This window comes from Erpetoichthys calabaricus, chromosome 8 (assembly GCF_900747795.2).
Source record: "Erpetoichthys calabaricus chromosome 8, fErpCal1.3, whole genome shotgun sequence".
NCBI lineage: Eukaryota > Metazoa > Chordata > Cladistia > Polypteriformes > Polypteridae > Erpetoichthys > Erpetoichthys calabaricus.
The window spans coordinates 3,845,684-3,860,701 of NC_041401.2; the positions used below are offsets into that span (position 1 = coordinate 3,845,684).

The 15,018-nt window shown below is 41.9% G+C and overlaps 1 protein-coding gene across 1 annotated transcript in view; it reads right to left on the minus strand.

Moving 5' to 3' along the window:
- Positions 1 to 15,018, minus strand: part of ttn.1 (titin, tandem duplicate 1) — a 394,831-nt gene that overhangs the window by 134,540 nt on the left and 245,273 nt on the right. The window contains 10 exon segments of the mRNA XM_051930464.1: positions 1,433 to 1,699; positions 1,787 to 2,053; positions 2,550 to 2,718; positions 2,923 to 3,020; positions 3,106 to 3,372; positions 4,161 to 4,284; positions 7,137 to 7,279; positions 12,725 to 12,851; positions 13,046 to 13,185; positions 13,288 to 13,554. Coding sequence (XP_051786424.1) covers positions 1,433 to 1,699; positions 1,787 to 2,053; positions 2,550 to 2,718; positions 2,923 to 3,020; positions 3,106 to 3,372; positions 4,161 to 4,284; positions 7,137 to 7,279; positions 12,725 to 12,851; positions 13,046 to 13,185; positions 13,288 to 13,554 — 1,869 coding nt within the window.

Consider the following 15,018-nt stretch of genomic DNA (forward strand, 5'->3'; position numbering starts at 1 on the left):
AGGAGATCGTTCCTCCGTCACACTATGAGACTGTTCAATTCCACCCGGGGGGGTAAACGTTAACATTATACAAAGTTATTGTCTGCCTGTATACCTGCATTGTTATCGCTCTTTAATTTAATATTGGTTTTTTTTTGTATCAGTATGCTGCGGCTGGAGTATGTGAATTTCCCCTTGGGATTAATAAAGTATGTATCTATCTATCTATCTATCTATCTATCTATCTATCTATCTATCTATCTATCTATCTATCTATCTATCTATCTATCTATCTATCTATCTATCTATCTATCTATCTATCTATTATATAGTGCCTTTTCTATCTATCTATTATATAGTGCCTTTTCTATCTATCTATCTATCTATTATATAGTGCCTTTTCTATCTATCTATCTATCTATCTATCTATCTATCTATCTATCTATCTATCTATCTATCTATCTATCTATTATATAATGCCTTATCTATCTATCTATCTATCTATCTATCTATCTATCTATCTATCTATCTATCTATCTATCTATCTATCTATCTATCTATCTATCTATCTATCTATCATTTTTATGTGTGTATTTTGCAAAAGATTTTTCGAGTACCCGAGTGACGGTGTAATATTTTTAGCCAGGGTTCCCTCAACAAGAAAAGTGTTTAGGAAAATAAAATGAGATTAGATGAGAAATTAATTACGTGTTCCTGGCTTCAACAATTCCAGACATGTAGGGATCACAAAATGGTATTCAAGTGTCAAGGCCACTCTCTGCTCTCTGCTAAGTTTCAGTATACTTAAGTAAAGAGAGTATCAGATCTTACTGCAGCCAATCGAAATGTTGATGTATAAAGAGGAGAGGAAGGTGACCACTACCAATGTCCCTTCACAGGTCACGGCACAATGAATTGTGAATGACAATCATGGACATGGCCGGTTTAAGGTGGGTGCTATTGATGCTGCAGCATTAGGCCCATTCCTGAAATAGGCCCAGATGAAAACAGACGAGAATTTTCCGGAAGCTGAACAGTTTTCCTTTGTTATATTAACTTCAAAATAATTCTTAGAATGAAATTTGGAGTCCGACTTTTAGACACAGCGTTACTTATTATACAGTTACTATTGTTCTTTGCGCTGTGACATAATTATAACGTCGTTGTGTTTATTGTTAACCGAAGATTTCAAGTTAATGAAACAGTTTACTTAGTAATTTAGCTGCGTTTTTTTGCAATATCTTGGGGATTCTTGCCACTTTATTATTGTTCGGTAAGTGCCACGTAGTAAATTTTTCACCTTGAAAGTTAGTTGTACAATAAAAATCGATGGCTATTTAATGCCGAGAAAAACTAGGCCTTTCTTGTGCTGCAGCATCAGGCCCAATTTCGTCTTAATCCAGCCCTTATCATTGACTTTATCGTTTCTAATCTGCCAAGTTGCTTTACTCACCAATCACTGTCAGTTCTGCTGTGGCTCGTGATGAAGCAACGGAAGCAGCAAAAGTGCCTTCATCTCCTGGCTTGCAGTTCTTCACCACAAGAACTCTCCTCTTCCCGTCTGAGATGATATTATATTTGTCCCCGATTTCCAGTTCCTCACTTCCCTTGAACCACTTAACCTCAAAGGCCTCTTTGGAGACGGAGCAGACAAACTCTGCCTTGTCGCCTTCTAAGACCTCCTGGTTCTGTGGTCTGGCAATGAACTCTGCGGCTAGTTCTGTAAGGAAATCGCAGTGAGAGAAAGGGTTAGTGTAGAAGTGCCCACAAAAGGCAAGCGGACACAAAAGATGGGGAAGCACCTTACCATTCACTTTCATTGTTCCTGAAGTGCGGGATGTTGGCAGGCGGCAATTGTACTCCCCAGAATCATCAATGTGAAGATCTTGAATCACAAGAATTCTCTTCCTGCCATCACTCACATACTCAAACCGGCCACCTTCAGGCAACTCTTTGTCACCCTTGTACCATACAACTTCAGCACTGGCCTTGGAGACTTCACATATCAGCTTGATGCTGTCTGTTTCGGTTCCTTCCACATTAGAGAGGTTCTTGGTAAAGACAGCCTCTTCCTCTGCAAAAGATGAGGTGCGAGAGTTTGGATTTAGGAGTCGGGTGGGTAAGGCACTCAGTAAGTGCTGATATTTATCGTAATCGAGCATTGACCATACATTTGTATATAACACTGGGAGTAGATAAATGTGTGTTACTGGGGCAGTCCCAGGAACTGGAAGAGGCCTCTGAAAGAGATATGTTGACGGTTCATTATGGAGTATGGGCCATGGCCGAGGAGAAGGCTAAGATGAGTGGAGCTGGTCATCTTGTGGACTGCTGGAATAGGCCATAAGCCAAAGATGACCAGTCCAAGCAGACCAGGCTGTACCTAATGTGTAGGAGCTAGGAGCCATTAACACAGGACACTAGATGGAGGAATCTCGATCTTTTCGGGCTTTAATATTCTACCTCATTCCTAAACTTCAAATGAGTTCTTGCTAAAGACCCTGCGTTGTCAAATGAGCCTAAACAAAAGCACATCTATCAGGTGACTACGAAGAGAAGCCAAAACTCACCAATGACTGTAAGCACGCCTGAGGTCTTGGCAGTCCTAGCGTCGCACTCGTACTCCGCTTCATCATCAAAGACACACTTGTTGATGACAAGGATACGCTGAACGCCTTTGGAAATGATTTCGTACTTTTTGCTCTTTCGGATTTCACTGCCATCCTTAAACCATCGGACCTGGGTGGGGTGGAGGACACATGTTGGTGAAGAATGTTATAGGTACCCGGCATTATAGCATGCATATTCACCTTTGGGCTTATGATGTAAATGATCTGAAGGTGGAACTGGGACGACCAAAGGAAGCCTTCAGATGAAAACTAAAGAAGGCTTCTTGGGCCAGGAATAAAATCAAAGGGTGGAGGTCAAAGCAACGACACAAACCTTGGCACTTTCACGAGAGACTTCACACTCAAATCTGGCCACCTCCTTCTCTCGGACTTCCAGGTCGGTAAGAGGCTTGGTGAACTCAACATGGGGAGCTGTGTGAGAGAGCAGAAGTATTATGTTTAGGGGCACTGCAGGCCAAGTTCGAACTAAGGTCAGATCAAGCAGACGACATCTTACGCTCAACGTTGAGGAAAGCAGAAGTCTTGAAGTCCTTAGCGTCACAGGTATACGTCCTGGAGTCGTCTAATGTGCAGCCCTGGATGATGAGCCTCCTGACTCGGCCCTCTGCCACAAGTTCATACTTCTTAGTTTTGTGAATTTCTTGTCCATCTTTGAACCATCTGACATCTGCATTTTCTCGAGAGACTTCACATTCGAGAATCGCTGTGGCTTCTTCCTCCACGGTCTGGTCCTCAAGGGGTTTGGTAAACTCAACTGGTGGTTCTAGCAACAAAAACAAGCAACAAGTTAGATGGTCCAAAGAAAGAAATGGCATCAGTGCCTGTCTGAACACAATTGAACTTCACACTCGTGTACGTGCATTTAGATAAAAGTGAGCCCACCATAAATTATTAAATGGTGTGGCTCAAGTCGCTCAGTACACCGCTCGGTACACTTTGTACCGCAAATCTCAGATTAGTTGAGGGTTACTCCAAAGAAGGGTCCTGGAGTGCCACGGTGGCTGCAGGTTTTCATTTTAAATAGTTTCTTAATTAGAACTAACAAATCAAAATGTTTTTAGGCTTAGTCTTTGAAGACTCCTTTGTTCTGATCCAGAACCCTTAGTTCCTGATTTGACTTTTAAACAGCAGCATTTCAGGTTTAATTGTTGTCCGTTTTCTTCACTGGCCATCAATTAATAATGAAGTGCAAATAACAAAGCAGCCAGCGGCACTCCAGCTAACGTCTGTGTACGCACATCATGAAGTGTCTCTCTGTGTTAAAATGATGTTTTCAAATTAAAGAAACAGAAGGAATACCAAGAGGTTTAAATGTTATGGACTTAAAAACATATTCATGATATTCTCAGAAAACAAAAAGTAAATTCTACAGTGTGATAAAGATCTGCCATGGAGGAATGAAAGCACTAACACCAAGTTCAATCATCTGTTAGACCAGGCTTCTAACTAGGAAAATGGTTACAATGAAAATCTGTAGCCACTAAGGCCCTCCAGGGCTGCGACTGAGGACCCCTGCAGTCTAAAGAGATGCCAATCCAGAAACACACATACCTTTAACAAAGAGGTTTGCTTGGATTTTGAAATCCTTGGCTGTGAGCTTCACTTCTCCAGCTTCCTTCAGTAGGACATTTCTAAGAGTGAAAGTGTGGACTCTTCCTTCAGCACGAGTGACAACCTGGGGACACCAGATGGAATAAAGTTCTCATCTTTGCTTTTTCACACTGCAAATGCCAAGGCCACCGCAGAGCATAGAGAGGAGTGACCTGCGAATTTGCAAACGGCCACAAACTGCTTCCCTTTGGCATCATTAAAGCTACCAGCTGTTGCCACCAACATGTCACTTTGTCACAATTGACCTATTTATAAAATGGGACCTGTGAGAAATGCCTTTTGGCAAACTGCGTAACTTAACCCGTTTTTTTTTTTAAAGCGCACACGTCAAACATGTGGATTAATGAAAGGGTTAAAAACAACCGGCCGGCAACCTCCGCGCTTAATAAAGAACAAGAAGTCAGCGACAACACCGCCATCTAGCGGCGCGAACGCACAATGTCAGTTACAGATCTGCTCGGATTACGGGGAGCGCCCAAATTAGTCTACTGTAGTTTACATAGAAAGAAAGAAAGAAAGAAAGAAAGAAAGAAAGAAAGAAAGAAAGAAAGAAAGAAAGAAACTGCGATGTAATCGAGCTTTGGCGCGTCTTTAAATTCGAATTGGCCGTTTTCGTTTAGATAGATAGATAGATAGATAGATAGATAGATAGATAGATAGATAGATAGATAGATAGATAGATAGATAGATAGATGTGAAAGGCACTATATGATAGATAGATAGATAGATAGATAGATAGATAGATAGATAGATAGATATGTGAAAGGTGCTATATAGATAGATAGATAGATAGATAGATAGATAGATAGATAGATAGATAGATAGATAGATATGTGAAAGGTGCTATATAATTAGATAGATAGATAGATAGATAGATAGATAGATAGATAGATAGATAGATAGATAGATAGATATGAAAGGCACTATATGATAGATAGATAGATAGATAGATAGATAGATAGATAGATAGATAGATAGATAGATGTGAAAGGCACTATATGATAGATAGATGGATAGATAGATAGATCTGAAAGGCACTATAGATAGATAGATAGATAGATAGATAGATAGATAGATAGATAGATAGATAGATAGATAGATATGAATTGCGCTGTATAAGGGACCCCGCTGTTAAACTAGGTGGCACTCTGGGTGGCACCTCACTGGACTGTGTGGTTTCTCTTTGACTGAACCATTTCACTCTGGTGAGGTTTGTCGCCATATGATGTCGGTTCTTCTGCCCTTTATAAGGTCCATAACATGGACAAAACAAAACTCTTTAAATACCAGCAGACTACCAACAGGTCAATGACTGATTAACTCGTGTGATTGTGCCCAGCTGGGGTCCTCTTAAAATGAACAGCCCCCTGTTATTTCACAAGTCAGTCATCATCTGTTCATGCTTATTCGTGGAGCCTGTCAATATCAATAAATAAAGAGTCTTTCTGGAACCTTCATATGGACGGTTCTTTTGGGAATAATAATAATAATAATAATAATACTTTGCATTTATATAGCGCTTTTCTCACTACTCAAAGAGCTCAGCAATTGCAGGTTCAGGGCCTTCCTTGCTGAAGGGCCCAACACAGCAGAGTCCCTATTGGCATTTACGGGATTCGAACCGGCAACCTTCCGACTGCCAGTGCAGATCCCTTGCCCAAAAATGTTTCCCCTGTGGCATCGCTCCGAAGAGCCTGCGCTTTGGCACCTTTTATTTTTATGATTTCTGTGATGACGAAACTGCGTCCTGCGGTCACATGGGCCAGTGACGTCGAGATTTGCTCCAGGATTATCAATGAAATTCCCGTCTTTTTTCCTTCCTTCCTTCCTTCGCACCCTCGCGGAATTCTCTGCCTGACCCCCTTCAGTTTGATCGCAAGCACTCGAGGCGGTCGGTTATAAATAACTTGCAGGGAGAGAAACGCTGGCTTCGCAAAAGCGGCTATCGGCGCTCTGAAATCCCAGACCACTTGCCTGAAAAGGAATTCAGATCCCGGCAGACCCTTATAAGCAGAATGCAGGGAGCTACGCGAAGAATTTCTAGGGAACAGGAGATTAGGAACACGAAGGCCCTTCGAACTGACAAACTCCTGGGAGCCGAGCAGGCAGGCGAGCGAGCGACACTTCGTCGTTTGTCCCGCAGCTGCGCGTTTCATTCACAGAAAAATAAAACAGCGGAGTCCATCATCCACAAATCTAATAAACAGAGGGGTCCCTGTAAACAGAACTCTCTCTGTAAAGAGAACAAAAAGCGAAACAACAATAAAGAGATACACTACGTGCTTACGAGGCATCGCTTTTGAGAATTAAATCCGTTTTTCTCAAACAGGAGCGCGCGTTTAGAATTAATTATACTGCAGTGAGTTTAGAGGATTCGCCATTCCATTTAAAAGATTCAGAATCGATAAAGCGCAAAAAAAATTGAAATAGAATTCCTGAGTCTTAAATAAGTGTTTAAAAAACAATAATAAAATGAAAAGCTTATTTATAAACGAACAGCAATTTAATAAATAAACTGCAGGGAAAGTGGATGGTGCAGCCCTGCTGCGAGCGATGGCCTCTCCGCGTACCGCCAGGTCATCTAACTCTGGTGGTCGCCACTGACACCTCTGGTCCCCCTGGTGCGAGTTTCAAAGTTTCATTTCGTAATAAAACATTTGAGACAAAGCGAGAAAAGTACATTTAATGACACAAAAAGACGATTGTGTGTTGCGCGTTCCATCATTATTATTATTATTATTATTATTATCATTATTATTAGCAAACATGTACAATAAATTGGTGTTGTCAAATAATTCAAACATTTCTCAGACCCTGATAGTATCAGCAGAAGCCTGTATGAAATAGCGGCAGACAATAAGGTGCGGCAGCAGAGCAGGTGACAATCCACAGGTCCAGTTCGACGGCACAACTTACTCTGTCACTTGGCTCCAGCTTCGTGTCGCCGAGGTACCACTCCACTTGGATCCCCTCGTAGGAGAGCTCGCAGTCGAAGGTGGCCGTCTCTCCAGCAGTGACGGTGACATCTCGCAGGGGCCTGAGCAGCCCGATCACACGAGCTTTAGGGGTAGAAGGAACAGACATGTCCGGTTAGCCCTCCCGATGCCGGTAGTCCCTTTTAGTTGTAAATCTCCATGTTCTAGAGCCCCCAGGAGCTGGCCACTGCCCCGGAGATGCCTCCCCGACTGAGGGACCCTCTCGGGACTGTTAGATCACTGGGGACTCCTCATTTGCATAAACGTTTTTTTTTGGGGGGGGGTCAGCACTCGGTGTCGGTTACCCTGCCAATCACACCCGATAAGGCCTGCGGCTTTTAAAATAGCCAGTGCACGCCATTGGCTGAGTACAGTCGGTGCCCCCAATTTGGCTATCTGCTCCTGTCAATCATCCTTTGGCATTTTCCAAAAATGTCAGGTTGGATGTTACTCAACCATTTGCAAAGGAAAATGCCGACTCATCGTTTAATGTGTTGTGGTTTCGTAACAAAATGTTACATGCAGCATATGGGCTGCAGTTTTAGATCGCCGACTTCCCCCCCAATAACCCGGCCATGTGTTATGAAGGGAATGTCCGTCGAAAAATGCCATAAGTCAGAACTGCGAACTTTACGAGGGCCGTTAGCAGGGGCTCGCGTTACCCGGCCGGCCGCACTCTTTGCATTTCATGAATGACTTCGCTTCGCGTTCACATCTGTTGCCGTGTAGTCGAGCGGCTCGCAGCGGGTCCACTTCCTAAAATTTACTCAGGTCCGAAACAAGACCTCACTTCTGTCCTGCTTTCGCAAAGTTCCGTGTTTCTGTCAGCCACTGCGGCTTTTCCATCAAACCCGTCCATTGTAACTTTATCTTTAAAATGCTGATGGAAAATCCCTTTGATCTTCCGCACTAAACAAACGCAGCACGAGCTAAAATTTGATGTTTAAAATGTAAAGTCCAATATATATATTTTCTTTTTTGAATAATCCCATTTAACCGGGGACTATATTTGTAGCTAATGACCAGAAGCTCACAGATTCATTGAATACGTGGCTGACAAGAGGACTTTAGAACATCGGAAATTTATCAGACCAGAGGAGACCAATTAGTCCATCAAGCTTAAGGAACCTTCTCGACTTGATTTCATGTTTTTATGGGGAATAGGATGGACCAGCTTGATGGGCTCGATGGCCTGTTCTGGTCACAACTGTTTCAATGCTGCGTACCATTTGAACTGGGAGTTCCAAGTAGAAAGTTTCGACTGAAACGCTCCCACAAGTCAGGTTCTATCTATCTATCTATCTATCTATCTATCTATCTATCTATCTATCTATCTATCTATCTATCTATCTATCTATCTATCTATCTATCTATCTATCTATTATATAGTGCCTTTCACTTCTATCTATCTATCTATCTATCTATCTATCTATCTATCTATCTATCTATCTATCTATCTATCTATTTATTTATTATATAGTGCCTTTCATTATCTATCTATCTATTATATAGTGCCTTTCATTATCTATCTATCTATCTATCTATCTATCTATCTATCTATCTATCTATCTATCTATCTATCTATCTATTATATAGTGCCTTTCATTATCTATCTATCTATCTATTTATTATATAGTGCCTTTCATTATCTATCTATCTATTATATAGTGCCTTTCATTATCTATCTATCTATCTATCTATCTATCTATCTATCTATCTATCTATCTATCTATCTATCTATTATATAGTGCCTTTCACTTCTATCTATCTATCTATCTATCTATCTATCTATCTATCTATCTATCTATCTATCTATCTATCTATCTATCTATCTATCTATCTATTTATTATATAGTGCCTTTCATTATCTATCTATCTATCTATCTATCTATCTATCTATCTATCTATCTATCTATCTATCTATCTATCTATCTATTATATAGTGCCTTTCATTATCTATCTATCATATAGTGCCTTTCATTATCTATCTATCTATCTATTATATAGTGCCTTTCATTATCTATCTATCTATCTATCTATTATATAGTGCCTTTCATTATCTATCTATCTATTATATAGTGCCTTTCATTATCTATCTATCATATAGTGCCTTTCATTATCTATCTATCTATCTATCTATCTATCTATCTATCTATTATATAGTGCCTTTCATTATCTATCTATCTATCTATCTATCTATCTATCTATCTATCTATCTATCTATCTATCTATCTATCTATCTATCTATCTATCATATAGTGCCTTCCACATATCTTATCTATCTATCTATTATATAGTGCCTTTCACTTCTATCTATCTATCTATCTATCTATCTATCTATCTATCTATCTATCTATCTATCTATCTATCTATCTATCTATCTATCTATTATATAGTGCCTTTCACTTCTATCTATCTATCTATCTATCTATCTATCTATCTATCTATCTATCTATCTATCTATCTATCTATCTATCTATCTATCTATCTATCTATCTATCGTATAGTGCCTTTCATTATCTATCTATCTATCATATAGTGCCTTTCATTATCTATCTATCTATCTATCTATCTATCTATCTATCTATCTATCTATCTATCTATCTATCTATTGTAGTGAAGTGTAAAATGTTATTTGTAATTTTGTTTTTTTTAGTTATGAACTTCCCCAGTGACAGTTGATCCCTGTATGTAGTAAACATCATTCCTAACAATATCATTTGTTGTATTACGGCCGTTAATTAGCGTCACACCGCACAGCCTGCACGCACCACGTTTTTTTGCTCTAACGCCAGCAGCGTGGTGGACGCTGTGAGGTAGGTTGTGGTTTCCGTTCTCCTTAAGTTTTTCCAATTTTTATTTCATTTATTTTGTATGAATAATTTGTAATCAATTTACTTTATTATTTAATATGGATAGGGGAGAAGACGTTTATGTGACGCCCTGATGTCCATTTTTTTCCTTTTGTTTCGTAAAAGTATGCTACATATTTTTTTCTTTTGTTTAATTTTTTTTTTTTGTTAAGAATATATAATTATAAAATTAGGATTTTTTTTTGTATAAAGCTATGTCTATTGTAAACAGTTCTCTTTGGAAAATTTGAGTACTTTTTTTGTAAATAGTTTTATATGCAATGTGTTTGTATAAATATAAAGGGGAGAAGACGCTTATGTGACGCCCTGATGTCCATTTTTTTCCTTTTGTTTTGAAAAGAGTTTCTTGAAGAGGAAAGTAAAAGCTTGTGTTTGAAGCCTACGTGACGGTCATTTACACCAGTGGTTCTCAAACTGTGGGGTGGGCCCCCCTAGGGGGGTGCAAAGTAACAAAAGGGGGGGTGTGAAGATGTGAAAAAAAGAAAACAAGAATCGAAAATATGAAAAATCCATCTATTGAAACCAAAACAAATTAACTTAAACTCCATTCTGATACTAGAAAAATAAATATAGAGTTAGATAAGTGTTGATAAAAGTTAAGTAGGTATAATAAAATATGCATCTATGATATATCATTAATTAAAAAAGAACAAATTGGTATTAGTGGGCTCCTTTCAAAAAAACATTAGGGGGGCGCGATTAAAACTGTTATGAAAACTCGGGTCGCAAATACTTAAAGGTTGAGAAACGCTGATTTACACGACGCAGAGACAGGTTGATTGCACTCGGTTACACTCTCAGTGTTTGGATGCCCAAAATACAGTAAAGTGTAATGCGTACTTTCAACTTGTTCAGTAATTATCTGTATTCTGAAAGAGCAGACACAACAAAGGTATTCCTGGACATGGCCATGTTGCTTTTCCGTGTTTTTTCCTGGAATGCAGTCAACTCGGGTGTGACGTCATTCCCAACTCCAACATCGGACATCCAAGGTAAATGGAACGCGGCATAAATGTTGAAATGCCGGACACCTTTATTGCGTGTATACTGTATGTAACGATCTGGCTGTCAGAGAGATGGAGGAAAGGAATTAGCGACTGCATGAGAACTGCTGACAAGTGACCCTAAAAAGGACCTTTGGCTTCTTCAGCCAGCTGCTTCCGTCATGCCTGCTCAGATGTTCTGTGGCTTCAAGCACTCGCAGCTGCTTCAATCATCTGCCCAAACATACATGCTGCCCGGCTACACCTCACTCCACTCATCTGGGGTCAAAGGCTATCTGTATCCCACTCATTCCCCCTGCTCAGTAAGCTGACCCAAAGCAGAGGTACACATCAGAGACCCTCCAGCTGCTACACATCAGGGCCCAAAGACTCCAGCAGTCAGGAAATGTACCCTCGGCAAGTACTGTGTTTGTAAAATAATGGCAACCACTTCTCCAATAGTCCCCCACCCCACCCCAGATGGGCCTCAGACACCTGAGGAGCATGCCACTTTCAGGTCTGGACATGGGGCACTACAATATGATCTAACATTTGCTCTGATTCATTCATTCCAGTTGTCACACGTGCGCATGGGAGGCAGCTAAAGGGCTTGAGTGATGGCAGTTCTGAGGCATGCTGGGATGTGGCAGAGCACACTGACTCTTTTTCTCTCTTTCCTGTAGACCATTCCCGGGAGATTCCATCTGGCTCTCTTGACGTCACTTCCGGGACCGAGCCAATGGAAGGAGACCTTACCGGCTCCGGCCCCTGTGATGTCACGTCCGGGCTCGAACCAATGGCTAAAGAACATGGGCCTGATCTTTATGACCTCACTTCCTGTCTTCCCCTTTAAAAGCCCGCCCCTTTTTCCTATTTCCTCCATCTTGTTTTGGACTCAGTTGTGTGCACATCAGTGCTGTTTATTTGATAAAAAACGACTTTGCAGCCAGGATACGACATTATACGGGTGGCTGCCCCAAACCTTTATCTGAGTAGGTCTCGTTATTGTCACACAGTAGATAACTGCATACCGTAGGACCAGAAACAACAAGTGGTGGTTTGCCGGTGAAGTCCTGGCTTCATCTCCTGCCTCACCTCTGACTGTGTGAAGTCTGCATGTTCCTCCAGGTGCTACCATTACACATGTGTGGGCATGTTTGGTAATTAGTGTCTCTATATTGGACCACCCCGAGTGACTGCTAGCTCCTTCGGGTTTGTGCTTGTTGATCATGGAACGGAGATCTCGTCCATTTTACCATGCAGTGCAAGTCGTTTGGCTGGATGAATGTTGTTAGATAATATTAAAGGAAAAAAATGGGCAGATTATACACCTGGCATATGGGGCAAGTGTCCCAGGAACGCCCAGAGGTCCACATGATTGTTTAATACATTTTAATATACCACTAATTCAATTAAATTGTGCCCATAGAGGGACCAGACAGAAGCTCTATGTACAGTGACGCTAACTGTGGTGCATCTTTGAAGATCTATAGACTATGGAGTAAAGGAGTGTAGATGGTCTGTTTTTATTAAGCATCAGGAAAAAATAAAAGCTTTTGGCAACTTTTGAAGATGATTGGCAGGGACCTTAAGAGTATCGTACCATCCAGCCATGGAGGAAGACCACAAGTACTGGTGAATAAAATGTCCAGTGTTAAATATGAAAGTATTACCTTTAACTCTGAGCTGAGCACTTGACTTGGCGTTAGCGGCCTGGAAGTCCACAGGGCCGGCCTGATCCATGCGCACATTGTAGAGGATCAGGATGTGCTTATTGCCCTCTTCTTTGATTTCACAATCCTTGAGAAGGAGACAAGAATGTTGATGAGAAGGTCTGAGAGGCTACCTGCTCCACCTATACATACAGTATGTCTGCCACTTTCGGGATAAGTGAGATGCTAATCCATGCACAGATTTACAAGTCAAAGCCTAAACCAGGATTACGACACCACAACAAAACTGTCATTAATGAAAGAGCCAAAAAAGATCTTTACAGGAGACTGGTGGAGCGGCTCCCCTTTCAGCTTCCAGTTTCCATGTACGTCTTCTTCAGATATCTCGGTTTCAAAGCGAGCTGATTCCGTTTCTGTCACCTCTACACTGTAGAGCGGACGTAAGATCTTAATATCTCGTTCTGGGGAAGATGAACAAGATAAGACAGGTGAACTCCCAAGGAAAGGGCCAATGGTATCATCTGAAAATGCAGAAGAGGATGCAGAGCCGACGACAGACCTACCTTCAATGTTCAGCTTGGCCGTCGTCTTGTCCGAAACACAGTCGCACGTGTATTCGCCAATGTCACTCTTCAGCGCTCTCTTCACAGTCAGGATGCGCTTCTTCCCGTCGGCCCTAATAACTACGTTCTTCGATGGAGTGATTTCTTTGCCATCTTTGTACCACTTGACGGGTGTGCTTGCTTTGCTGATCTCACACTGCAGGGTGACCTCGTCTTTCTCCACTGCCGTGTAGTCCTGCAGCTTGCTGATGAAATATGGCTCGCCCTCTGCAAACACAACCCGAGATTTCATTTTCTTGGCTTGTAATAATGTGGCAGCAAAGCAAATCAAATGCGTGTTCAATGATTTTTGTGATTTAGACTTAAAAATAAAGGTACCAATTGGAACCAGTGCCACCGGGAACCATTTTCGGTTCTCTAAAGATCGACATGAAGGTTCTTGAAAGTAATATATGATAGTAGATTTGTGAAACACCAATTGGGTTTATCATTCTGTAGGATTCTCGCGGCATGCAATAACACGGGTGACGGTCATGTTTGCTTGATCTGTCAATATCATTCTAGGTAGGTTACTACAGGGTGGCGCACGAAAAACCGAACCGTCTCCGACTGGCTGGCTCAAGCTATCATACAGGCGGCGCTCCACGATCACGACGTGCATTAGTAAGGAAGCTGAGAGCCAGTGGGCACAGATGTGCGTGAAAGAGATCCGGAAGATGTATTCTCTGCAACAGAGGATTGGAATAGTGGAGGCGTACGTGTTGTCACACACATGTGCATGGGAGGCAGCTAAAGGGCTTGAGTGACGGCAGTTCTGAGAGATGCCAGGAGGTGGCAGGGTGCACCGACTCTTTTTCTCTCGTACCTGCAGACCATTCCCGGGAGATTCCATCTGGCTCTCGTGACATCATTTCTGGGACCGAGCCAATGGAAGGAGACCTTACTGGCTCCGGGCCCCTCTGACGTCACGTTCCGGGCCCGAACCAATGGAGAACGAATATGTCCCCTGATCCTTATGACCTCACTTCCTGTCTTCCCCTTTAAAACCCTGCCCTTTGTCCTAATTCCTCAGTCTTGATTTGGACTCAATTGCATGCACATCAGTGCTGTTTATTTACATAAAAACGACTTTTGCAGCCAGGATACCAGATTATACGAGTGGCTGCCACAAACCTTTATCTGAGTCTGTCTCATTTTTGTGACAGTGTCTACCGGTTCTTTTAAGAAAACGCGGGACATTTTCGCACAGAAGTTTCCTTGCGTAAACCTACCAGCAAACAGCAGTATTCACGAGTTGGTGAAGAAGTGGCATAAGACTGGCTCAGTTGCAAACTGCAAAAAGAATCGGGCCCTGTTCGTTCATAAACCTGCGGTTATGGCAGATATTCAGGAACGGATGGCCAGGAGCTCTAGGAAATCAACACGTAAATTGGCACAACAAGCGAATGTTTCACGCAGGTCTTGTCAACGTATTTTGCACTCACTACAAATGAAGCCGTTGTGACGGCCGGCCGGGACGCCCCTTCTGTGTCTGTGCCAGGGGAGCAAGTATGGGCTGCACAGTACCTCCCCCGGACCACTGGGTGGCAACCCCCCTGGGTGACTGTGGTGCCTCAGATACCCGCAGGGCTTCATGGGAGATGGAGTTCTCCAGAGCCCTGTTGGGATCTGGGGTGGCCACCAGGGGGTGCTGCAGCTGGGACTCCTGAGCCCTTATGGGCAGCACTTTCA